General features: G+C 49.7%; 1 protein-coding gene across 16 annotated transcripts in view; it reads right to left on the bottom strand.

The window, feature by feature from the left end:
* The window catches only part of EBF3 (EBF transcription factor 3), a 121,558-nt gene extending 101,263 nt beyond the window's left edge, over positions 1-20,295 (bottom strand). For 4 of the 16 annotated variants that reach the window (XM_084771888.1, XM_084771889.1, XM_084771887.1 and 1 more), the window contains exons 1-6: positions 16,520-17,250; positions 16,258-16,414; positions 15,834-15,897; positions 15,041-15,096; positions 12,053-12,126; positions 10,289-10,357 (exon numbers count right to left, since the gene is read on the bottom strand). In XM_084771888.1, coding sequence (XP_084628014.1) covers positions 10,289-10,357; positions 12,053-12,126; positions 15,041-15,096; positions 15,834-15,897; positions 16,258-16,414; positions 16,520-16,653 — 554 coding nt within the window. In that variant the 5' untranslated portion in view covers positions 16,654-17,250. Of the gene's footprint in view, positions 1-10,288; positions 10,358-12,052; positions 12,127-15,040; positions 15,097-15,833; positions 15,898-16,257; positions 16,415-16,519; positions 17,254-20,281 lie in introns of those variants that run through there. The other 12 variants (XM_084771892.1, XM_084771878.1, XM_084771882.1 and 9 more) reach the window with 7 other exon arrangements.
* Between the last annotated feature and the right edge of the window lie 4,709 nt (positions 20,296-25,004).

Genomic DNA, 25,004 nt, shown 5'->3' with positions numbered 1-25,004 from the left:
ACACATAACTCTGAAACAATGTAAATTAGTTACTGTGCACAGCCTAATAAATGGGAACAAATGAGTTTGGTGCTGGAAAGGGGTCTGGATGCTCTGGTTGCCGGGAGTAGTTTATCCCAGGGTCGCAGCAAACATGGGCCATGACCACCACTCATGATGGGCACCCCAAACCCAGCAAGCACACTTCCTACTCCAGGTCTCACAAGTGCCCAGAGCATTTCCAGTTGTTATGTCTACCTGTAGGCCTGGGAGCGTGAAAGAAGTGTTTTCAAACTATAGGGTGTGTGTGTGTGTGTGTGTGTGTGTGAGAGAGAGAGAGAGAGAGAGAGAGAGAGAGAGAGAGAGAGAGAGAGAGAGAGAGAATATTCTGCTCCTAGACAGGTGTTTTCACATTAAGATTTTCTAGGAATTCTGACCAACAAGACAGGCTCACAGAGAGGCAAGACCACTGTCCAGGACGCGAGCGCCCATGGTCAGGCCTGGAGTAGGAGAGGACCTGTCCTTGAATGGGCAGGGTCTGCATCTGAGCCACACAAAGGCCCAGCTCTGGATGGGACCCTGGCTGTGTAGTAACTTGCATGACTCATTATTTGTTCAAAGTAATGATCTTTGGGGAAAGAACCGTTATATTTAGAGCCCGCTTGTCACGTTTAACAAATGGCAGTGACTGCTGCTCCCTGTGAAACACTCTCCCAGGTCCTGCTTCTCTCCCTGGGGCCTCCCCTGGCTGGGGACCCACAACAGCCGATGTCTGAGTAACTGATGGCTGCTGCCCAGTGGCCAGCTCAGACCGGTGACCTCTCACGGTGGGGACAACACCGTTCATCCAATCCAATCCCCAACTTGTTTCCTGACCCAATCTTCCAGGTGTCATGGGGCTTATCGCTTCATTGAGAATGTGGAAGTGGATGGGGAGCCGTCTCTGGCCACAAGCCCAACAACCAAATATCAAGAGGAGAGGCCACCCGGCCACCCCATCCCAGCACACTGATCTGATTTACAAACCTTTCCTAATGTGAAACAAATGCTGTGGGTGTGAATTCATACTTAACCGTAAAAAGCCCAAGCATTACTCTGTCTCGTATTAAATACCACATATAACTCTCAGCAGGCTTTATGTTCTATTTTACTGTCAGCAATGGCTAAAGCTGGCCTAACATTTAGTTTGGCAATTAGGGAAATTTGTAGTTTAATTTATTAAACCAAAAAAAAAAAGCCAACAACTACACCAAATGCTGAATTCATCCCATTTTTATGCCATGGGGCAGCACGGTTGCCTTTCCAATAATTTAATCATTCTCCTTTAATGGCCTACATGATTTAAATATTCCAAACAGTATTATTTAGGAAATAAACCCCTAATAAGTGAAATTGAGCTATACCATTTCAATAAATGCTTAATATAAAGTTAAAATGCTTTAATTTTTTTTTTTCTAAAGGAGCCAAGAACTTGAAGGGGGCAAGTTGGGACGTGCAGCCTGCAAAAGCCACAAGAACCCCACAAACAACCTTCAACCATAACGTGCTACACACAAGCTCAGGGGTATAAGAGATGAACATCAAAGCACCAAAACTGGAAAGAAAGGAAGAAACTTTTTTAAAGTGGAAAAAAAAAAAAAAGAATCACAAAAGTGTTAACAGTGCATTGTGAAAGAACAGGAGGAAAATTTCAGGGCATGCCACTTCTTGGAGGCAGCGGGTCTGGAAAGCCTGCATAGTTAGCATGGTCCTAACTGTGGCATCCCTGAAGAAAAGGGATCCAGGGAATAATGAGCAAGTGCCATTCAGGTTCGGGAAGGGAGAGGGGCATAGGGTGACAGAGGGACATAGAGGGACGGAGGCCAGGGCAAGACATATGATGAGAGATACATGCCATCAGACATTTGTCAAACTCCACAGGATGTACAACACCCACTGAGCCCTCCAGTCATCTGTGGACTTTAGTTAATATGTATCAACATTAGTTGGCTTATAACCAGTGTCCCTTACCTAGTGCAAAATCTTCACACTGGGAGCTTAGGACCAACTGGGAAAAGGTAAGGGAACTTATTGTTCCAGGTCAGTTTTCAGTCAACCTAAGACGGCTCTGGAAAACAGTGTGGATGCACAAATAAGGCAGTGCACGTTAGGCAGCTCCAAAGCCCCTGCCTTGTGGCCACTCCTTTCCTAGGCCCACCTGCAACGCCCGGTGTCCTCTCCTGCCTGCCTGCAGAGTGGCATTCTACAGAGATGGGTACCCGGTTCTGGGTGATGAGGGCTTGGCACAAATACAAACCTGCCTTACCTGTTGGAGCGGTACTCAGATCCCTAGCTATTATACCCCTGGCACCGAGAGTCTTGGCAACCCTCAAGGATGCTCGAGGAGGAAACTTGTCCTCAAGCCAGGGCAGAGACCATCTCTGACTCCAGAACCAGAAATATCAAGTTGACCTGGCTGGAAGCGGCACCCTCTCCACTGGGCTATGGCCATCCTGTTCCTAATGACAGGCCCTATCCCTTGTCAAAGTTGGATGACCTACTGGCCCCATGCCACCTGTACTCCCGAGGAAGGTGGGACACCCATCTGGGCTTGGAATCAAATCTCAGGCTGGTGCAGTACATGTGACACCCTTGGATGACCCTGACCAGGCTCAGGCATGACCTATTTTTATACAGTCTAGAGCGTCCACTCTGTACATATGTGTACAACTTAGACTCTTGGTGAAAACCCCCAGAAAAGGGAGAAACTATGCCCTCATAGAAGCCACTGCATGCATAGGGCCAGCCTCCAAAGTCAAGGATGGTTTCTCACTTTGTAAATTCAACATCAGGAAGGCAAATGTTTTGAGATCCTTGAACACTGCCAAAGTTGTGTTTGGTTGTATTGCTTTAACATGGCCTCCTGTCCTTGGTCATTTTTGCTAAAAGAAAGAAGTGAGAATTACAAGCAGGGGGTTGGAGAACAGGGGTAGAGGTGGGGCAAGGCTAGCGCTGCCTGTCAGGGCAGAGGAGGCCTCCCCCCCCTTTCCCACCCAGATGTGCAGCAGCTCTTGAGTCTTCCAGCAGAGACACGCCGGAGCCGACTTCTTCCGCTAGTGGGGCCTGGGCTCTGTGTCCTGCAACAACACCAGCCGAGCCCCTTCCTTTCTGCACATGGTAAACTCATTTCCTAGTGAATTACCGGGAAGGCGCTCCTTACGGCCCTGCTGCTTTCAGGGGATGCTCACCATCCACAGACACAGGGCCCTCTCCTAGATTTTGAGCATTTTCTAACTGAGTAACCTTCAGTGAAGGAATTGCAGATAGACAGGGGTTTTTGTTTTTCCTTCATTTTTTTTTAAAGGCAGGAGAAATGAGGGATGCAAAAGCAACTGAAGTCAGAGTTCCCCTATGCCCCTAAACGTGCTGCTCTTCGTCCAATTGCTTGGCAAATTTACAACATTTACAATTTTGACAGATGTGACAGGCTGTTTTCTGAATAAAGCATTTTAGAAAGTGTTGTCGAGGATGCAATAAACATTAGTTACCCCAAGTCCGAGCTTATAAAATACAAGAAAACCCTTAACCCGTAAAAACCCCTCCACTTATTTTTCTAAATGATAGCCATATTTTTATTTTAAAGCATTCATAATGCCAGCATAATGTCTCATTATATAGAGTTTTAACCGCAAACGTTTTGGAGAGATTTGCTACTAAGATAAACAAACAAGAGAAGCGTGTGTTCTGGCGAGAGGTTGGGAGCGGACGGGTGAATGGTTTTCATTTTCTCAGAGTGCAAGCTAACGCAGCTCTGCCAAGTACAGGTTAAGCTCCTCGAGTTCTCACTTCCTGTACCCCCACTTGTCAATCACTTCCTGTCTGCCACGACAATCTCCATCATTAGAGCCTGGAATTTTTATCTCCTCCAACATGCCTCCCGTTGCTACTGTGAGTTTGAATTCTGATAAATTATTCACCATCTTTGAAAAGTAACCGAAAATTATAGCATCAACTTGAGCCACCTATATCTGGGGAAGATCGCCCTGCCCCTCCCACAGGCTTCTAGGAGGCCAGCTTCTCCTGCCTTCTCCAGCGTCACAAGAAGGCCTCTGGCCAGCCCCAATTATCTCCTGGTGCACAGAGCGTAATTATTTGCTTCCTGTAAGCATGCGTAACAGAACTCTGAGTTTGGACGGCTTTCCATACCGTAATCCAATTCGTCCATGCCGTCCTAACACGATTACAGGCACTGGCTATATCTTTCCTCTTCACCTGATAAGGCTGCCGCAGAGGCGCGGGGATGGTCTGCGTCAACATCCCTCCTGGAGTATAGCTTCTGACAGCCCAGTTTCCAGCCCCTCCCTCCAGCCCTGCATTTTCATAGCAACCCGCTGCCTGCCTGCCTGCCTGCCTGCCGCTGCCTGCCCCTAGCAGGCAGCACCACACAGCTCCCAGCCCTTGCAAAAGCTGCTGAGAATCTGAGCTGCTTAGTTAGGAGTGCTGCGGAAGTCATTGTGGGCCTGTGGCTTGTTTTCCAACCCAGCTCTCTACCGGCCTGGCCTGGTCACCCTATAGGCCTTACCCAGCCAAACCAGGCAGCCATAAATCTCTGTAGGCCTCCTGAGCCTAGAGCAGAAATGTAAACCCTAGGCCTGATGCTGGCCCTGATGTGCCCCCCTGCCTCCTCACTGTGGCACACAGCATCGGCATATATACAAATCTGTGGCATGCCTGATGCACAGTTGTGGCACGGTGGTGGGCTCAGAAGCACGTGCACAAAGTGGGGACTGTTCCTGGTGCTACCCTATCTTGATGAAAGCATGTCACTGTGACTCTGTTAAGCTGCTCTTCCTTTTCTGTTTATGTTTCAGAAGTTTATGGAAAAAAAATTAAAGGATGAATGAACATGGTGAACTTTTTGCCTCTCTCTATTGGCATACCAGGGAATAAAACAGCCATTCACACCTGAGCCGGGCCGAGCCAAATGGGGCGCATGCCAACCAGAATCAGAGTCTTTGTAGCCATTTCCATTCATCCAAAGTGCATTTTAATATTGCCAAATTTCTAGCCAATATTTTTCCTTCTCTGAAGTCCCCATGTATTAAAACAGAACCAGAACCAAAGAGTGTCTCAGCTTCCCAGCCAAGGCCAAGAGGAGGACTCCAGGGTCTCGAGGCCTGTTTGATGATAATTATATTCACTTTCAAGAAAACTGAGAAGGAAAAATTAACAGCAAACTATGCTGTTCTTGCTGTATTATGCATACAGAATGACAATTCGTCATTTCAGAAGTTAACAAACGGTCTCCGTTCGGCAGGTTATCCAAATGCTACTGAATAGAAAACCTTGGGTTCCCTAAATGATGTGTAATTAAAATTATTTTTAAAATCCTCCTTGACAGGCCGAGGCTTAGCCAAAATGTAAATGACATTAAAGAAGACAATGAATTTAATTTTATTTAATGTCCCTTTTTGCAGATCCTCATTTACATAGCATTTTTAACAAAAGCGTTGACCTTATAAACGCTGGCATTTGTACAGCTTCGCCGAGTTGGATTTAATCACGCTCATGCAAGGCCATGAGGGAGGGAGCTTTAAGTTCTCTGCTTGGAGATGGAGTAGGAATAAAAACATCGGGACTGGTCAAATGTTTATCCACCCTGCTTCTGAAAACAACCTGACAAGAAGATGTAAGGGGCTGGGGAATAACCCGGTGCTGTTTGTAAGGCTTGGTAATAATCATACATAATCGTTTGGAAATATAGCTAATAAAAAATATAATGAGTGTTCAGCAAAATCGGCATTAGGCCCAAATTACATGATATTAATACTTGAACAGGTGCAGAAAGGAGCTTTAAATGAGGTAAATGAATAAATTGTCCCAGAGCACAACTGTGTGCGCTGACAAAAAGTCAATCCCATGAATAATTCAGCAAGCAGGACTGCCAGCAAAGGTCGGCTCTCTTTGACCTTTGTGACAGGAAGTGAAAGGAAACACTGTTGACTAAAAAAAGGAGAGAGAGAGAGAGAGAGAGTGAGTGAGAAAGAGAGGAAGAAAAAAAGAAAAAGAAAACCTCCAGTCCTTTTGGGCTACCGTTCTGCAACCACTTTAAAGGTGTAAACTTAAAACACAAATGAATCAAAGCAAGGCTTTGGAGGGTTGAGAGAGAGCACAGAGCTAAAATTGCTGGTACTTACACCCTCGGACCAGAGACAGTGTGAAATCGCAGACAATGAGAGGTTAAGCAAATAATGTTTTTCTACAACCCAATGTCAATTATGTATAAAAATCTGAGGTCAGCTGAAAAGTATTTTCAGAGCCCACAGGGCTGAAATTCTGTAACAGCTGTTAAATATGACAAAACTTCATGCAACCCCCCCTTTAAAAAAAAAGAGAGAGAGAGAAACTACAGCCATTCCAAACTCTGTATGAAAGAAAATAGGATAAACAGATGTCTGGCTCCCAGACAGGAAAGTAGGACAGACTTGGAATGATAAGTTTCCCAAACTCTATAGACTAATGCCAGATTTATTGGGGAGGGGGCACTGCCTGCTGCAGAGGTGCCAGCAAGCACGGACGCCAGAGACAGTGCCATCTGGAACCGCCCTGCAGAGCGTGCTCTCAGTTGCACGCAGCCCACGGTGTGCAGCCAGCCCGAGTGGGCAGCCGCATTGCCCTGCTCCTGTGGGCTCCACAGGCTGCAACAGTTGGACTCTGTGTTTCAATCCTCTCCAGGCGGAGTGGGGAAGGGGAGGGTAAAGTGATGTGCCTTCTCCAGGCATTTCCAGAGCTCCTGAGGAAACAGACCCGGATGGCACAGGCGAATAATGTGAGCCCAAGTGTGGTTTGGGTTTAGCAGCTATGCCGACATCCTGTAATCACTTGCAGCCCTTGGAATGTACGGGTGAAACAGGAGAGATTTATCTGCTCATATTTGGGATATGTGGACAATGGGTGTTCCTAATGAAGACCATCTGCTTTTGTGTTTTCCCAGAAAACATTATTTCATGAGGAAAATAATACTCCCTTCCTTCTCAGCAATACCATAAACATTCACGCATGTATATGTGAGCATGTTTATATTTGCATACACACGCTTGCACATATGGAAAGTGCCTGTGGCTGTGCATGGCAGTGTGTGTGTGTGTGTGTGTGTGTGTGTGTGTGTGTGTGTGTGTGTGGCACGAGGAGGTAGGCCTCTTTCCTTGCATCTGACTCTTTGTAGGTCAATTCAGTTTATGTAGATTTCTGTTCCTGTGTCACCTCTCACGGGCCATATCTTTACAGTGCTATATTCCTTCTCGACTTGGTAAGTTGCTATATTATTTTAAATACATGAAACTCTAAAAAAAAAAAATCGTTTCCCCAACAGTATCTTAGGTGGAAGGATACAGTCGACATAAGGAAAAGCTTCACAATAAACGAAAAGGTTTCTAACGGGAGACAGCCTCACTGTCGCCCACCGCCCACCCCCACCCCCTGCCCGAGCTACCTCTTTTACTTTGAAGTGTCTTCCATGCCATTTGTAAGTATCTAATACTTCTGAAAGATAACCAAACTAAATTGTGTAATTAATTGATTTAAGGCATCAGGGCCTATAGAATGTGATTACGAAGCCAGAGCGGGGGGAGCTTACTTCCCTGTTCTCATAACACACAAAGCAGTTCCAACGTGTGGAAGAGCCTGGTGTGGGTTGAAGCAAATGTGAGCCCATTGATCTCAATTCAGGTTGGAATTATTGGTTTATATCCTCAGGACAAATATGCTTTATCTGGTCAGAACCTGCTAAATGTATCCAAAGGCCATGAAGAGCCAGTGGAGCTCACTGTACAGAATTCTTAAGCCAACTAACCAAGTGACCACAGGGCTGGTGAGGACCTGTAAACTCACCAATCTGATGGGACATTTTATTCTGCAATACTCAAGAGAAAAAACCCAAGCTAAAAACTCAACAGGAGCAACTAATTTTCTGAGGCAGCCCACACCCCACAGAAATGGCCAGCATTATGAAATTGAGATACATCTCTGTTGCAAATGACCACCCTGCTCCAAAGAGATCGTCCACTGAAGATGAGCATCTCTCCTTGATTAACACAAGCTGTCCTAGCAAATACTAAATTCTTTTTTTTTTTCCTCTTCTAGAAATATGCCTTAAGCTGGAGATAGTGCCAATACCACAATCATTTCACAGGGATTTACAGCAAGCAACAAAATGCTAATAGTATTTTGTCATTACAAGTGACAGCTCTCTTAAGAATGCTAAAAATGTGCGTCGTGTTTGTCAGTACATAAAACTATCCTTACCTTAAAATCCCTAACATGGAAGGTGATTAAAATTCCTATAAAATTGTCATATCTTTGAATTTAGAAGCAGAGCAGATTTTTCATCAATAATTAAGACCTCCAAAGCATTTATGCCAAGCGTAAATGGAGCTTCAATCCTCCTTATTCAAATAAACATGGTAAACCCATTAACCAAATGTTTTTACATTTCTCCCTTCCTCTTGAGCTTCTAGAATATCAATGATCACATGCTTCTCATAGGTTATAAAGGTGTGAGTGTTCTTTGCATATATTTTAATTAAACACATATACCAGAGCTCCCCCTTAAAAGAGAATTAAAGAGTAAATTCTGTATATCAGAGGAAAGCACTGCCCATCACATGACTAAAAATTGAGTCTTGGGTGTTGTTCACTATCAGTGTTCAATAAGTGATTGAAAACTGAACAAACCCAAAGTGCTTTTGAAGGGGCACTCCTTGTCCAAAATCTGAGTCAAACCATCGTGGTCTTTCCACAATCATGGCATATTTTTTTAAGTCCCAATTTTAAAACAAACCACATTTAAAATCTCCCAGTATCATTGGAGAGATGAAGCATTTTCTAATGTGGGCTGCTTCTCAAGCATCCACCACTCAGAGAAGATTCCAGTGGATGTTCAGTACACCTTCAGCCCATCCGAAGAAATAATAAAATAAAGTAAGAGTTCCATCACAACACAACAACCCAAAGCTGTATGTTTTCCATAGCTACAACACAGGAAACAAATATAACTCCATTGATTTCTGTAGCTCCGGCTTCATAAAGTGTTGAACTTGTTCTCAACTGCCTGAGTGACGGCCACAACTGGTCAGCCCTATTTGATTACTAATAAGAGAGCTGTCCCTTCTGTCAGATACCGAACATTCTCCACTAAGCAAACAGCTATTCCAGCTAGTTAAACATCAGCAATGCTGTCCACTGGTGCCGCAGACTTCTTTAGGCTTAACTCGTGGGGTTTTCCGGGTTTAATTTTTCAGACCCTGGACAGCAAAGTTCATGATCAAAAGATAACTTTGTAATGAAAGCTGCTGAAACTCAACCCCTCTTCAAAACAGTCTAAACCTCTGCCTCACAAAACTGGTGTCGTATATACACGTCTAACATTTATTCGATTTGGGTACCAATTTCAAAATCTGCAGTCAATCACACACTGGGCCCCTTGCTGCTCCCCATTGTTGAGAAGAAAGAAATCTTCTCTCCTCCTCAGAATAGCCTGGGTGAGTCAGAAGGGGAGGGTGGCAGTGTTTTTGTTGTTTCCACTAAGGCAATGCCAAGTGCACATTAGCACCATTAGGACTAATGATTGGTATCTTAAAAGGATGCCACGTTGCCCAAGGAACATGATAAATGGCAAGATGGGGAACAGCAAACCTAAAGAATGCATATAGCTAATCTAGTTATGGAAATTAATGTTGGAAATGTAACCAGCATGTGTAATTAGTTTCAATTATAACAACTTTGGTTTGTTAGTTACATATTTGCTACTTGACATAAAACGACAGCCACAATTGGAAAAAAATTAGGAGGCATTTTGCAACTAATTGAGAGCAGATTAAATTCATTCTACCACTGGGCGATGGTTACAAAAGCACCACCACCACCCAAGCTTTGACTCCAACGACCATTCGAGGTAAAAAAAGAAAAAAATAATAATGCAAAAAAAAAAAGAAATACTTGTTAACAAATTAGCAGAAAGCATTTTATGACATATCTCTGGCTTTCAAGCCAGAGACTCTCTAGGCATAAAGTGCTCCTCACAGTGAGAGCAGTGGCAGATGAAACTGCTTCCCTTGACAACTCGCAAGCAATTACTGAATCCCCACAGAGCGAGCCACCGGGTTTCCACGTCAACCCACCTGTGCATGATAACACACGCGGACAAATGGTGCAGTGCACAAGATGAACCCAACACCAGCCTCAAAGCTAAGAAGCCACTGGAAACCAAGCAAGGCAGAGAGTTTTGCTTGTTGCTACCGTTTTGTTTTGAAAATAAAGAAGTCATCCTTACCTGTCAATGATTACAGGGTCTGAGGGCGTCTCATTTCTATTGCCACAACTCTTCTTGTCACAGCACCGGCTGTGGGGCAATTGTAAACATGGGTTTTAGCATTCATCTCAGCTTTCTCTGTCCAACTTGTAATTTTTTTTTTCAAAGTCTGACAATGAAGCGGTAGGAGTCAAGAAAATAGTTTTTCTACTTAGGCAGCTTGACAAATTTCAACCTAGTGAGTTCACACGCTCCTCAGGTTAAACTTATGTCGTAACTTTCAGCCAGAAGGAGCAGAGTTAAACACATCTATTAATACTAGCAGGGTAGCCAGAGCTCCTATACAAATTATAATGCTAAAATGCAGAAAACATGCTGCTGGTGTTTGTCTTTGCAATGAACTGAGGAGAAAAGGCTGGAGGCTAGGGAATAACTTTTCACGGCTTCAGCTTTTGTTTACCTCCAATTGTCAAGCTGTTATTTCTGGAAAAGATGCAAGATGCCACCTCTAACCAATATTTCTTTGGGGGCACTTATTAATTATAACCACAAAAGCACGCATCAATCTATCACAAACTTCTATTGTCGCTTCTTTAAGCCTACCTTAACTCTGTTATTGAAACTTTAATTAAAGCAGAAACGAAACAAAAATGTTATGCTTCTCGCATTTTAAAAAAGCATACTTGTATAATGGTTACATGTCTAAATTAGCTAAATTAACACCATATGGTAGGCAAAGTATATAAAGCCTTTTAAAGCTGACAGCTAAAGTGATTAAAGAAAGTCTACAGTCTTCCACTTAGAGCTTAAATCACATCTGTGCGCTTTCTATGTTAATTGCTGTACATGCAGAAGTGGATAATAAAGAAATTCCACTTTATTGGTTGTAATTTATATTTATTACCTGATATGAGAAAAAGTCAGCTTTTGTATATTGGTGCTGTAACAATACCTCTGCTCAGAAGTGGCATTCAGGCAACAGGCACCATAGCCGAGGAGAGTATGCCCCTCAGAGTATGGGGCCTGCTACTGTAGGCTGCAAGCCTGCACAACCTTCCCTTATTATTCCTTGCAACTATATTTCACATGCCACACATACAAAGTCAATGATGCGTTTTTATTCGCCATGTAGGGGCGAAACTCTTGTGGTAGTTAGAAAAAAACAGGTGGGAAATTGCTCTTCTGACAGAGATCTCAAGTAACGGCATGCTATCTAACAACAATATGAACGATGCATCGCTGCTCTAGGGAAGAGGTTAACTGACAGAATCACAATCCAATTCTCACATACACGAGCTCTGTAATAAGTACAAAGGGCTTTCCTTTTTTATCAATAACAGACAATTGTACGTCTCAGGATGCGAGCGTCGGAGATGGAAGTAGTCAAATGAGTCCTCGTGAACCCTGACTTCTGCCCGAGGACAGATGCATCCCCCAGTCTGTTTTCTTTCTTTCTCTCCCTCTCTCTTTTTCTTTCTTTCTTTCTTTCTTTCTTTCTTTCTTTCTTTCTTTCTTTCTTTCTTTCTTTCTTTCTTTTTTTTTTTTAACTATATTGCCGCCACACGGCCAACATGTTAATCCGGTCTGCTGAGCAACGGTAGCACTGACCATCATTACTGTTGGGGAAATGAGGCCGGACGCTGCTCTGACCCGGCCTGGGGCCTCCCGCCTACTAAGTTTCAATAGACGCCCTCTCTGCTGCAGTTGGGCGGGGTGGCCGGCGCCTGCAAGCGCGGCCTGCATAGATTTGGCTGGCGCCCGGGCCGCCGCCTCCCGGGGGCTCACCTGCACATGATCTCATGGGTCAGCAGCACGCGGCACATCTCTGGGTTCTTGTCCTGGCCTTCATAAACGATGGCCTGCGTAAGGGACAAGCAGAGGCAGGGGTCACGCAGCGCCTGCGGCTTGGGCACCAAACCACCACAGGCGCTTCAGGCCTCGAGGGTGGCAGGTGCACTGCCCCCAGGAGAGGCGACAAGCACAGCCGGCCACCACCCCGCCCGCCACCTCAGGCTCCCGGGCCGGGCTGCATCGGCCTCGCACTGCCGACCTGCAGAGCTCTTCCCCTAGCTGCACGGCGGGCCTGGGCTCCGGAGGGCTGCAAGGAGGGCGAGGCAGGGCCTGCAGAGGCCGGGGCGCAGTCTGCGGGGACGCGCAGACTCCCACCTGGCTCCTGATACTGGGCCACCGCAAACTGGCGGTATTCTCCGGCCATTGTCTACGCTAAGGCCGGATCGGTCTGTCGGAAGAAGCCAATCAAAGCACGCTCGGACTCCGGACGCCAAGGAGACGCGAGGCGCAGGAGCAGCCCTCCTAGCGCCGCGAGGCGCTGCTCCGGCCAGGCCCCCGCTGCCAGCCCTGAGCCCTGCTCGCCGCCTCCCGGAGCCCGAGCGGTGGTCCACGGCTTGGGCAACCGGGATCTGCATCCTCGGCCAGCAGGAAGCCTTGCACAGCGGCCGCACGTGTTCGCACCACGCCAGGGAGCTGGCGATCCGCAGGAGGGCCCCGGCCCGGGGCGCCCCTGCCCGCGCGGCCACGTGCTTCTCGCCCGATGATATTTGGAAAGAAAGTGCTAATGGCCAATCTGGTGTTTATTTTCAAAGTGCTAACAATGATTTTTCTCGGGTAAAAAGGCAGTGTCTGCGCGCACGCTCGGGTGGGTTTTGAGCAGAGGCTCCGCCAGATGGTGCGAAGCCCTAGGTGCGCTCACGCCGGCGCCCAGCCCGGCTCCACCGCCGGGAGCCGTGGCTCGGCCGCCCTCGCCGCCGCCCGCTTCGCCCAAAGAAGAGGAGAAAAGGCCACTGGGGGAGGGGCGGGAGGCGGGGGCCGCCAGCCGCAGGTTCCGGGCAGAAAATTCCTCCAAGGGGGAGGGCTGTCCTCTCCGCAGTTCCCGCCCCCCACCCCTGGAAATTACTTCCAACCTCCTCCCGCACTTCCCTGCACTTCCAAGCGGACAAAGCCCTTTCTGCAAAGCGTCCGGGACTGGCTTCCTGGGAAGAGGGAAGAGTCCGCAAGACTCGGTCCGCGGCCTGGAGCTCGGCCCGCTCGGAACCACAGAAGTGGTTGGCGTCACCACAGGCCAATGAGCCGCCTGGGGCTGCTGGGCTAGCGGCCTTGGCGACACCAGTACTTCTGAAAGAATGGATTGTCCTCCGATGATACCCGTATTTATATTTGATTTATTTTTTATTTTGTAGCACAAACAGAAATCCATAAACTGTCGGTTCAGCGCCATTGACTCTTTGATCAGTTACTAGGCTATTTCTTTACTTTTTCCCTCCCATCCCCGTCAGTGAGATTAAATGCTTTTCTTTTCTGCACTATGTGCACTGCAAAGGTACTAGGCTAAGTGAACAATAAAAGTGCACTTTAAACGAAATCTCCTGTTCCTCTCATACGTGAGGCACAGAAACTTAGCAGTGCCTGAAAAAACAAAAACAAAAAAATACTCCTAATTAGACTAGAGCGATTCGCAAAACCTTCTGCCCGACGTACAAAGGAAATAAAAGCCGCCTGACAAACAGCAGCCGAGCTCCAGAACTTCTGTGAATCAGGGCAAGGCTGGCAAAAGGGCACACCACAGTCTGTGTCAGAAAAACACGTTTACCTGCCAGATCTCTGCTCCAGGAGAAAGCCACACCGCTCTGCGGCTGCAGACTTTAAAACCTCATGCTCTGCCTAGGTAAGGACAAACTTTTTCAAGGAGGAATAAAATGTGCAAATTGTGCTCAGAGAATGGGAGGCATGTGTGCTGGGCTGTAGGAAGCTTGAAGGGCTCTTTCCCACTTGGTTTACAGTTCTCAAAGTTAGCATCAAAAAATGAAGAGGGTACTTTCATTTCTAGTGTGAAGTGCAGCTAACAAGCAAGCATACACTGTATTCTAAAGCAATCAGTGCAGGGTGTGCTTAATTTAGGAATTCTATGTACATACACCCCCACACTCTATTTTAAGAAAGTGGAAGCAGTCTCCTTAAAACAATACCACATCGCCCAGTTTAACATTAGCAGGCAGAGACCGAACACCCTCAAAAAGCAATGAGGTGATTTTCTGCAGTTAATCACATTACTGATAGCCAATAGTTATCATCAGAAAAGTTGACCAAGACAGGTTAAATAATTTAATAAGGAACTGCTTGTAATTATGTTATTTACAAGGTATGACAGAGGGTGGGAGAGAGAGCAGAGCAGTGGATGGGTTTGAGTGACCCCTGGAGCTCAGACTTTGAATTATGGAGATGGGGGGGCTGAGAGGTGAAGAAGGACGGGAGGAGAACAAGGTGACTTTTCACCCTAGCACATTTAACTTTTAAATCCAAATACATGACTCGTGTTACTAGACCATGACACTAGAAAGGAGGAGGGAAAATAACTAGTGAATGAGCTTTGGGACACAGTTAGTTTTCTTGCAGGGGGGGGGGGATGGATCAATGAGATTATTTCAAGCAGAAGAAGAAACGTTTAAAGACAAACAAGGGATCTTGAAATTTTTCTGTCAAATATTAATTAAGATAAGTAATTAAGACAGAGTTTGATTCCAATCGCAAGTCATTTAATAAGGCATATATGTCCTGCTTTAAATGACAGCATAAACTATTGTACCAGCCGCTCCATTTATTCCAATAAATATGGAATTCTCATTAGCAATGTCAAGGAAGCGAAATGAAAAACAAATACAGGAGATCCATTTGTCAGTCTGCTCTCTTAGCCCCAGGACAAACCCCCAGCCCGGCAGAAAGGAAAAACAAGGAGTACAGAGGCGTAAACTTTCTCACCTGTTTGGTCATTGAGTCTATGAGGCGGACATACAAATCTTGCTCTGTTCTGACGCCTGTAGGGGTTTTAAAAAAACAAAAACAAAAACAAAAACAAAAGACAAATTCTCAACAAGCTTTTAGCCTGAACCTCAGGAGGGCCTCCCGGACCTCCGGGAGCCAGTGCCTGGGACTACCACCACCACCACCACCACGGAGCATCGAAGCTTTAAGGCAATTCCTAGAAGATTGAGGGAGACAGAAAACCCTAGTCTCCTCTCGCTGTTTTCTTTTCTTAATTAAGAGTCTCGGGATTCTTACGGTTCGCATTTGAAGGCATAAGAGCTCTAGCAAAGATCAGGCCAGAGTGCAGCAGCTCTGGGCCCATATGGTCATTTATTTTTGTAAAGAGAATGCACCTATACAAAGAATCCGAACTACTTCCAGCGCCTCTCAAGGGTTCTTTTCTTTCTAAACCGTGCACAGGAAGTAAGTTATGCTCGGCTTGTGGGGCTGCCCCTATCCCAATAATTAACATTAATTTGCAAAATTGAAAAAAGTCACTTAAAAGTGATGTTCTGCAGGAGCCCTTATCGATCCTCCTTTTACTTTCTACTTCAAGCCCCACCGGTTAATCATGTGAAGTGCCATCGACTTATCGATCGTTTATGTTTTGTTTTCCTTCTATGCCATGAGAAGATTTCGTGTTTACACCCATGTCATTTTAATCTCAAAATCTTTATGTCCTGGAACCACCGAGGGAAGAGAGGCAGCGCTCAAGGCGAAAGGGCAGTCAGCAGGCAGCGGTACTCACCGTTGCTGTAGAGTAGCTGCAGCTTATAGTGAATGCCATTGTTGGTTTTCTCGTTGTTCGGCTCCTGAAAGCAACGATAAATAATTGCATTTAGCTTGGCCGCGTCAGGCGCTGTTACCGCGCTCGGTCCCCCTCCAGGACCGAGGCCCCTTGGCCTCATACACTGCAGGCAGGATTCCTGGCTCTCAGCTACGCGGTGATGTCACTTTTCCTGCCGCAAGCTTAGCGTTCCCCTCGCCCCCAGTGAGTCCGAGGGCGCAGAGAAGTTGCTTGGCCCTTGGAGGGGCCTATATGACCGCACGTGGCGGCGGGGTCGCCCGGCAGAGCGCTCCCGCCGCCAAGGGGAGCACTCGGACCCCTTGCGCGGGCACCGACTGCCCCCTACTCCTGGAGAGGGAGGGTGCGATCGCCAGTGTACACTTACTTTCTCTTTCTCCACAAAGTCCACAAAAGCGGTCCTTTCGATCTCCACTGGCTGCCCCTGCCTGTCGTAGAGTGCCAGCACGAAGTGGAAGAAATTGGATTTCCGGAGGTTGGAAGGTGGCTGCTTCTCGAAGTGCGCCCGCGCCAGCCCCACGCCGCTGCAGGAGGAAAGGGACAGCGGCCCGGTGAGCAGCGCGGCGCTGGCCGGAGGAGGGGGCCGGGCCGGGCCGGGGCCAGGGCGCGCGGGGGCGGCCGGTACGTACCTCTGGGCGGCCGTGTTGGCGTCCACCACGCCTGCCGTGTGCATCCACGAGCGCACCGGGTTCATGCCGCTGCCCAGCGGCTCCTCCTTCATGGTCGTCCCCCCACGCGGAATATTCTCCTGAATCCCAAACATGAACACTGCTGGCGGCGACCGCGGCTCCCGGCCGAAAGCGCGTCCGCAGTCGGCGGCGCTCGGGGCTCGGCGGCAGGAGGCTGCCCTGGCCGCCCTGGCCCTGCTCGGCGCCTGCGGTGCGGCCCGCCGCCGGCTTCAGCCCGTCCCGGGCAGGCGCGGCATACAGCGGCGGCCGGGCGCTGCGGACGGCCGGGGACGCGGGCGGGCTGCACCGGCGGCGGCGCGGCGCTTCGGAGTAGCAGGGCTCGGTGGACGCGGTGGCCGCGGCGGCGCTTGTTGTTGTTGTTGTTTGCAGGCGCGCTCAACGTGGTGTCATCCTAGCCAGGCGGCGTCCGCGGCTGCAGGACACTGCGGGATCGCCCGCTTCTGGCGCGGCCCGCCTGCTCCAAAGACAAATAAACGGGGCAGTGAGTGCCGCGGCGCAGTCCCGGGCGCAGGCGGGGCGCGGCGGGGCCTGGAGCGGCGCGCGCAGCGGACGGAGGCGCACAAAACTCAGCCCTCTCTCCCCGAGGAATGGACCCTTTCCCGGGAGCCAAAACTCGAAGCCCCCGGGAGCGGCGCTGTCAGAGGGTGACGTCGGGGGGCGGCGCCTGCGCCATATATGGGAGCGGCCGCCCCTCGCCGCGCCCCTCGCCGCCGCCGCCGCCGCGCTCGCCGACTGACTGCCTGACGGCGCCGCGAGCCGGCCCGAGCCCCGCGAGCCCCGCGAGCCCCGCCGCCGCCGAGCGCCACCGAGCGCCGCCACCGCCCCCGGCCACGCGCTACGGCTCCACGAGCCCAGCCGCAGCCGAGGAAGTTACCACCCGCCCAAATAAATCTCGCAGAGAAACAAGCGCAGCCAGTGCATATGTGCTGCTTGGCCCCGTTATACCTGACCACAAGACCTGCCACACAGTCAAAACACCGTGGGCCTGAGAGAGAGCGCCCCAAGTCGCCCACATGCACGCAATATAAGCCAGAGTAGCACTGGCTCTGAGGTGTCCCAAAGGAAACGGCAGGAAGAGGCTGGAAGGGCGCGCGGTAGAGGATTCCAGGGGAGGGAGGGACAACAACAGACTAGGGGAAGAGGGTACCTAGTCCCCTTCCTGTGGCTGCACACACCCCTGCCGCCACCAGGACAAGAGGCGCAGCTCAGTCTGATTTCTAGGCAGACCTAAGGCGGCTGCAGGGCCAGTGTGCCCACATCTGAGCCTCGCTGGGTGTCCCATGCTTTCTACCCTGGCAGAGGCTGCTGAGTGCAGGGCCTGGGTCCACGTCGGAGACATGTTCCTCAAGATGCCCCCTCTCCCTCCGGTGGTCACAGGAGTTTCAGGTCCCTGGCCTGTTCTTGGGTGCGGCAGTGACAAAGAAGGCTGGGCCCTCTCTGGGCCGACGGAAAGAACGCTCGGCCTCTCCGGCGACCCAGAACTGGTGTCCAGCCTGTTACGCGCTCTGTGCGGTGGCTACATCTCCCCAGCTCCAACCGCGTGAAAAGCAGAGCAGACGCCGCGGGCGGCAGGGACCCTGCCCTCTGTGCCGCCTGGCCTGGGTAAGCCCGCGCCCTGCGGCTTCCCGACCTGGTTTCAAGGAACTGGGAGGGCAGCTGGGAGCCGGCAGCGCGTGGGCACGGAGGCCCAACTCCGGAGGCCCGGATTCGGTTCCCAGGTGTTCGGCCCGCCCAAAGGAGATCAGTGCGACGCGGGACAGAGACCCAAGGGACGACCTGGAGGTGTCCCAGGCTCTTTCCTGCCACGAGAAATAAGGCCCTTCTGGTTTTAAAAGAAGAAGAAAAAGAAAAGGTTTCTGGGCGCAAGTGTCACAGGGCAGCCTCTTCCCGCCGGGCCTGGGGTAGCTCTTCTTTTTTTTGTGAATTGGCGGTGTGTGTGCGTTAATATTTTAATTAATCGGGAAAATCGAAGTCCGATTCACGTTATCTGGGGACTCCCCACACGCCACTTGGAAAGGGTGAGAGAAAAGATGTGCTGGAAAGCAATCTATTTTGCTGGTGTTGGGGGTTAATGACTATTGCCAAAGATAAGTGAATTATCAAAGCTGTTGCGCCAGTCCCATCTCAAAATCCATTACGGGGCCGGCCGTCTAATTAAATACGTAAGTATAATAAAATCATATTTTATGACTATTTGAGGGTAATGAGATTAGTCTTTAGAAGCGATCGCCACATATTAAAAATGCCACTGTCTATAGAATGTTAATAACCTTAAATCAAAGTGTATGGAAACTCCTCACGATAAATTAAAAGAAAATTTCTGTATTCCTAATAAGCCCAGCTTTTCCCACTCACAGCAGACCCCCATGCAAGAGGGACACTTTTCTCGTGGAAAGACAACACAGAGTAAAGTTGGCCATGGACAGAGGGTGAGGTTGAGAGAAGCTTTGTCTCTGTGTGTTCCAAAGGTTGGAGGCTCACACTGGGTGAGCGACAGGGCTAGCGTCAATGACAGAATATGCTAAGTGCCTTTTTAGGCAGAGATGAAGTTGGAAAAAGGATACAATGCTTGCTTTGTAGTACACTTCCTAAAATGTCCAGCCTGGGCTGTAGGTGCCCGTCCTTGCGCTAAGGCAAGTGTCATGCTTAAAATCATTTACAGTATCTTTAATTCAGATTACACGCGCCAAGGCGATTTAAATCTGATTACCAAATTAGAAGGTTTAAAAACAAATCCTTCTAAATCTGATACTGTTGACTAAAGAGGGGGAGAAAAAGTTCCATAAGCCTATCACATAAGGTAACGATCCTGCCCCAGAAAGAAAGGGGGTTTTAAACCTTTTTGACAACAAATGCAGCTGCCCCGCTATTTTGGACGATATTAAGCGAAAATGAATGCAAATCTGTGTTCGGCAGCCATCTGGCCCGAAATGGGGGAATCAGCTGTCTCACAACAGGCTCGGAGGCTGAATCCATTTCAGCTCATTTTCTACATCATCTGGTCGCGCACCCAAAGCGTGGAAAATACGGTCTTTATCATTCACCAACTTTATCTTTTTTGTCACTCTACGGCTGGCTCTGAGCTGTGAGCACAAGGTCTCGCTGTCCAGGCAGGGTCTCCACCCTAGGCTGCTGCAGAGGAGCCTGGGTGGGCAGCCCCCACCCCATGCCACCCTCAGATTTTTTTCGATTTGATGGGCAGCGATGAACAGAGCACCTAGGCCAGAGGGTGGGGGAGGGGCTGCTGGTCCAAATCCCTAGAGCCTTCTAAGGTGCTGAGAGCACCGCCCTCGGGAGCTTCGCCCCACCCCTCACTGTTTCTATGCGAACCAGACTGCCAAAATCCAAAAGGAGAGTACTGGAGAGCTGGCTAGTACTTTGGAAGTTGCGCGGACCCGCGCTGGCCAATGACCGAACCATTTTCCCAAACCGCTTCTAAGAGTCATAGGGGCATCCAGAGACCCGGCTGGAAAGGACCTGACCTTTACCGTGGGCCCTTCTAGCCACGACTGCGGCGGCGATCACTCCGGGCCCCGCGCCCAACGCGATTTGCACGGGTGGCCCTGGAGCTGTCGCCGCCGCCGCCGCCTCCTTGGAGGGTGGGAAGTATTCCTTTTGTGCGGATTTACGGGGAGAGGCTTCAATGAGCCCCCTCACATTTGCATTTAAATAGCAGCATCAAGCGCTTCGCGTGCCACACACCAGTGGGCTCCCAGATGTCAAGCCGGAGTCAGTCAGATGGCCAGTGCCCAGCTGTCCTCCCTACGTCGTGCCGGAGCAGGCAGTGACCTTAAAGAGACAGCGCTCGCTGCCCCTGGAGCCCAGCTCCGGCTCTTGAGCCCGCTGTCTTTAGGCATCACCTGAAATCTAGAGAAAGGTCCAACCTCCCAGGACCTGCATCCAGGCCCACACGGTGCTGGATGTCCTGGCCGCTGCGGGCCACTAGGTCAGTCTGCATCAGAAAAACACATCCCCCACACCCCTCCACTCCCGGCCCCTATTTCAGTGTGGGGCATGGCCTGAAAAGGGAGTGGGGAGGGGGCTGGCCTGATTCTGGCCTCTGATCTACCCCCTTGAATTTTTCACCAAATCATATCCCAGGGCACTAGGGACACAAGGCTTCAAGTGCAACAGGGGGAGCCACATACCCAGTGTCCAGGGCACCCTGTATGTGTCCTTTCTTGCACTACACGCCAAACCCCCAACCTTTCTTCCAAAAGTAATAAACTCCATCTCCGGCGCTGAGAAGCCCCAACCAGAAATTTTTGGAAGCCAAGGGCCCTGGGAGTATCCGAAGGTCCTTGCTCCAGTGGGAGCGGAGCCTTCAGGGGGCACAGGGACACAGGCCCAGGCAGATGGTTATGTCACAGGAGCCAAAAGAAGGAGTGAGAGGCAATGAGTTCAAGTACCGAGGTTTTGTGTCCACACCACCAGGGCTGAGTGAGTCTCAGGACCTGCCCACTCCCATACCTTCGGAGCCCCAGGGTCATGCTCAGACTTTGTGGGTAGCTGGACCTCCAGCTTTTCTCCAGCCTGGGGGTTGGTTAGGAGATCATCCCAGGCCAAGGGCTTGCAAAGAACTCCAAAACGGAGAGCAGTGCTGTTCTGCACCGGGGAGCGGGGGGCGGGGTTGGGGGCCAGAAAGGCTGGGAGAAGAACATGAAGAAGATTTCTTGCAAGGCAGAATGACCTGGTGCATACCACTGACAGCCTTGGCCCCTGAATGAAGCAGTAGGTTGGTTGGTGAGCCAAAGTCCACAACTGAGCAATTGCAACCTGTTTAACTGAACAGCAAGGGAAACTGCCCCAGGTTCGGTTCTTTCTGAGGCTAAAGAATATGCCTTCGCCTCCAAGAAAAAAAAAATGCAAACCAGTGGGCCTTTGGCAGTAAGAACCCAGGCCAAGCGGTGCACTCCCGCGTGCCCTTAAAGGCAAATAACTGAGCATTTAGCACCTGGCACATGGAGCGCACCAACTCGCACCTCTCTCTCTCTGCTCTAAAGAGCTGGAAGGCTCATGGCGGGGTGGAGCGGAGGAGCGAAAACTTAGGGTCGTAGGCTCCGGTGTTCTGTGCTACCTCCTCCCACAATATTTATTTTGTACAGCTAAGGCTCCTGAATCCCAACCTCGGGTACAGAAAAAATTCTCTGAGTGAAAACCGTGTAGGCACCTCCTGCGGAGGCGACCAAGTTTGACAAACAGCGCCTCCTGGGGTGGGGAGAGCGGAGTGCGGCGCAGCAGAGAAGAGAGCCAGAGCGCACACCCGCCGCGGGACTAGTGGCCCCTTCCGCTCCTGCTGGATCCCAGCATCAGGCTCCTGACTCTTAGGCAGCCAAAGCACCTAGGCCTTGCTGAACTGATAACCTCAGGAATGTGTAGAAGCCACCACACAGGGGCCAGTCCTAACTGCTGCCCACGTGCGGTTGCTTTCTGGAGGCACCCAGAGCAGGATACCGGACACCTGGCCCGCACTGGGAGCTCCACGCGCGCTCCCTAGCTGAAGAGAAGGGCGCTCTCCAAATGATCCTGCGGGGAGCGGCAGACACCACCTTGAACTCACTCAACCATCTCCCTGCAAAGCCCCAAGACTCTTCAAATGGGGCCCTGAACGAGCTGGTGTACGCCTGGGCTCCAGCAGCGTGCGAAATGAGAAGGCAAACAGTTAATTATTGTCTCTCTGCCTTTACTTTTTTCCCTGGTTCCTTCCGTCACTTTGGCTGACCATACAGTTCAGAGTGAGCCCTGGGGGCTCTTCAGCCACACTGGGGATCCCAACACAAACAAGCGCAAGTTGAGTTTTTTCCCCTCGCACCTTACAACCTTAAAGGTCGCCTCTTCGCAAAAATGCTCTGGAGGAGCAACTGAGCTCTGAAAGACAGCTGGTGCGTGGCCGGGTCTCTCAGACTCGAAAAGGAGCTGCGGTTTAGCGACGAGCTGGGAATTCCTAGCAGCGTTCAGCGGCGCCCTGAAAGCGGTCCTGCAGGATGCGCCGGAACCAGCGCCTGAGACACGGCGTCCACGCTGCCCGCCCGCTCCAATTTACAAAGCAAACTTTCCCCAGAGAAGTTTTTGGATCGAACAGCGCGCAAAGTGAGCCAATCAACACTTAAACAGAACCAAACTGTACAAACACGGATCGATCAGATAATTTCAGATATTATAATTGGCTTTAATTAAACACACTGCGTTCTAATTAACTCTGAAATTTTAGCATGCTTTGGGACACTGGTGTCTGATTTGATATTGTCAGTCCAGATGTCCTAATAAAATTCAATCCTCCACTCAAGACTTCAATACTCACTAAGAACAAAATGCAAATTAAATGTAAAACCTAAAGTATCGCCAAAGGTATAATCAAGAAAGGTGTCTCAAAACTTCTCACTTTTTATTACGAAGTAGTTTAGAAATGCAGATTACATCCTAACAAGACTTCTCCCGGCATGTCATAAATCTTAACTCTTTCCTGGACGCTGATGGGTGCCATGGTCTAGCCCTCAAAAGTTTGCTAATAGAATCTGGTATTTAAACACCAGTTCCTGAACAAGTGAAAAGAGTTGAGAATAGGATGAGGGTGGACCCCAAGGGTGGTCTTTGACAGCCATTGAAGAATTCTCACCCCTAGCCCAAAGTACTTTAACCCAAATGCTACACTTACATCCCTAAGGGCAGATAGGTGCGGTGGGGTGAGTTAACCAGTAGTAGGTGACCTACTCAAGATGCTGGGACTGCTACGTTGCAGCTAGGAGGAAAGAGAAAGCTCATTTTCCCCTGGGCAGATATAGTCAAGCCCTTCACCTGGCCCTGCACAAACCCTTTGGCCCACCGTCAGTGGGCTTCTAAGAGGGAGGGGTACTGGACGGTGGGCAGCAACAAGACTGCTCCTTCAGAGAAGGCAGACTTGGGCCATAGGACCCCGTAAGCCTGTGGCGACACACTCTGCAGCCACTAAATTCTTTATCAACTCCGAGGGTCTGCTAAATTTTACAGGCTAGGATGAGTCCTACTAAAAGGAAGCTATTCCCACATTAAACATGTGTATGTTTTCCATACTAATGGAGTCACTTAAAGCTGTTGCTAATTTAACTTTTTTAAAAGGCCACACTGATGTAATTTGCATTTTCTTTAGGATATTGAAATAAAGAGAAAACTGCTGGGCGGCGAGGCTGCCCAGGGCATAGCTAGGGGCCATGCAGAAATAAAAACAGATAAAGAAAAGAAGAAAGAAAGAAACCGACTTCTCTTCTAGACTATTAATAAGCAATTTGTCCCGCTGAAATTTACATTGCAAAGAGAAGAGCGCCGGCAGCCGCTGCGGCGGGGGCCTGGCACAAGCCGGGCCAGGGAACTCTTCTGCACTGGTAGGGGCAGTCTTTGACGTCCGGACCGCCCTCCCCGCGATCTACGTGCTTTGAAGTTAGTGTTCCTGCTGCCAGTCCGCTGACCCTCGCCCAACACCGTGTTGGCCGCCACTGTCTGCAGGGAGTGCGTTTGGAGAAAGGGGAGACTGGGGCTGCTCCAGCACCTCCCCACAACCCGGGCCGCAGAGGATGACCAGAGGGTGACGGGTGGAGAAATCTCTGAAGAATGCCCCTCCGCCCAGGAACGCCCGGACTTGCGGGTCCCTATGCCCTGCAACTACTCCTCAGGCCTTAAACTAGAATGACAATAACATAGGTCATTTTGGTTTCCCCGCTTGGTCAAGCTGCGGCCCTGGTTCAAGTGAACTGCAAGTGTGAAGCTTGTGCCTCACACACACCCCACCCCCGCCACTGCCCCGCCCGCGCGCCGCCCAGTGCAGTGGCGGCTGGCTAGCCTAGCATGGGGCCAGGGCGCCATCTACGGGCGCCGCGAGGCTCAGGCCGCCGACGCCCTCGCCTCAGAGCCCACTCCACCTCCCGCCGCCAGCGGGGCCCGCGCTCTCCAGCGCCTGCAAGGCCGGCCACTTATCACAATTACCCGACGCACCCGAGCCTTTTTGCTTATCAAACATTGCTTGCGAGTGATGCCAAGTTTTAAGCACTAGATTAAAACTTTCCAAATAAAGACGCTCTCCTGCCTGCAATTTTTAGGCGCGAGATTAATAAAAGACAAGAAATGTAAGGATAACACAATTTGATTTGTTAGTCTAACTCTGCGATTTGAGACTTGATGTCCCTGAAGACCAGGCGAGCTTTTCCCCTTTATTTATTTTTATTAAAACATCAATCTGCGCTGGAGCTGGGTGAACTCGGTTTCACCTGGAGAACATAAAATTCTCCATACCCGAGAAATAAGCACCTTTCATAAATCAATGGTATTCCTGACACATCGATCAATTTGGGGTTGTTAATCCGAAAGCAGGAGTTTTAATTGCTTCCCGCGCTCTCACCCAGGCACAAACACGCCCCCTCCTTCCCCACCCCACCCCACCCCCGCCTCCCCCCAA

This window comes from Acomys minous, assembly GCF_964271855.1.
Source record: "Acomys minous genome assembly, chromosome: 2".
Taxonomy (NCBI): Eukaryota; Metazoa; Chordata; class Mammalia; order Rodentia; family Muridae; genus Acomys; species Acomys minous.
This window is presented reverse-complemented; position numbering and strand designations above follow the sequence as displayed.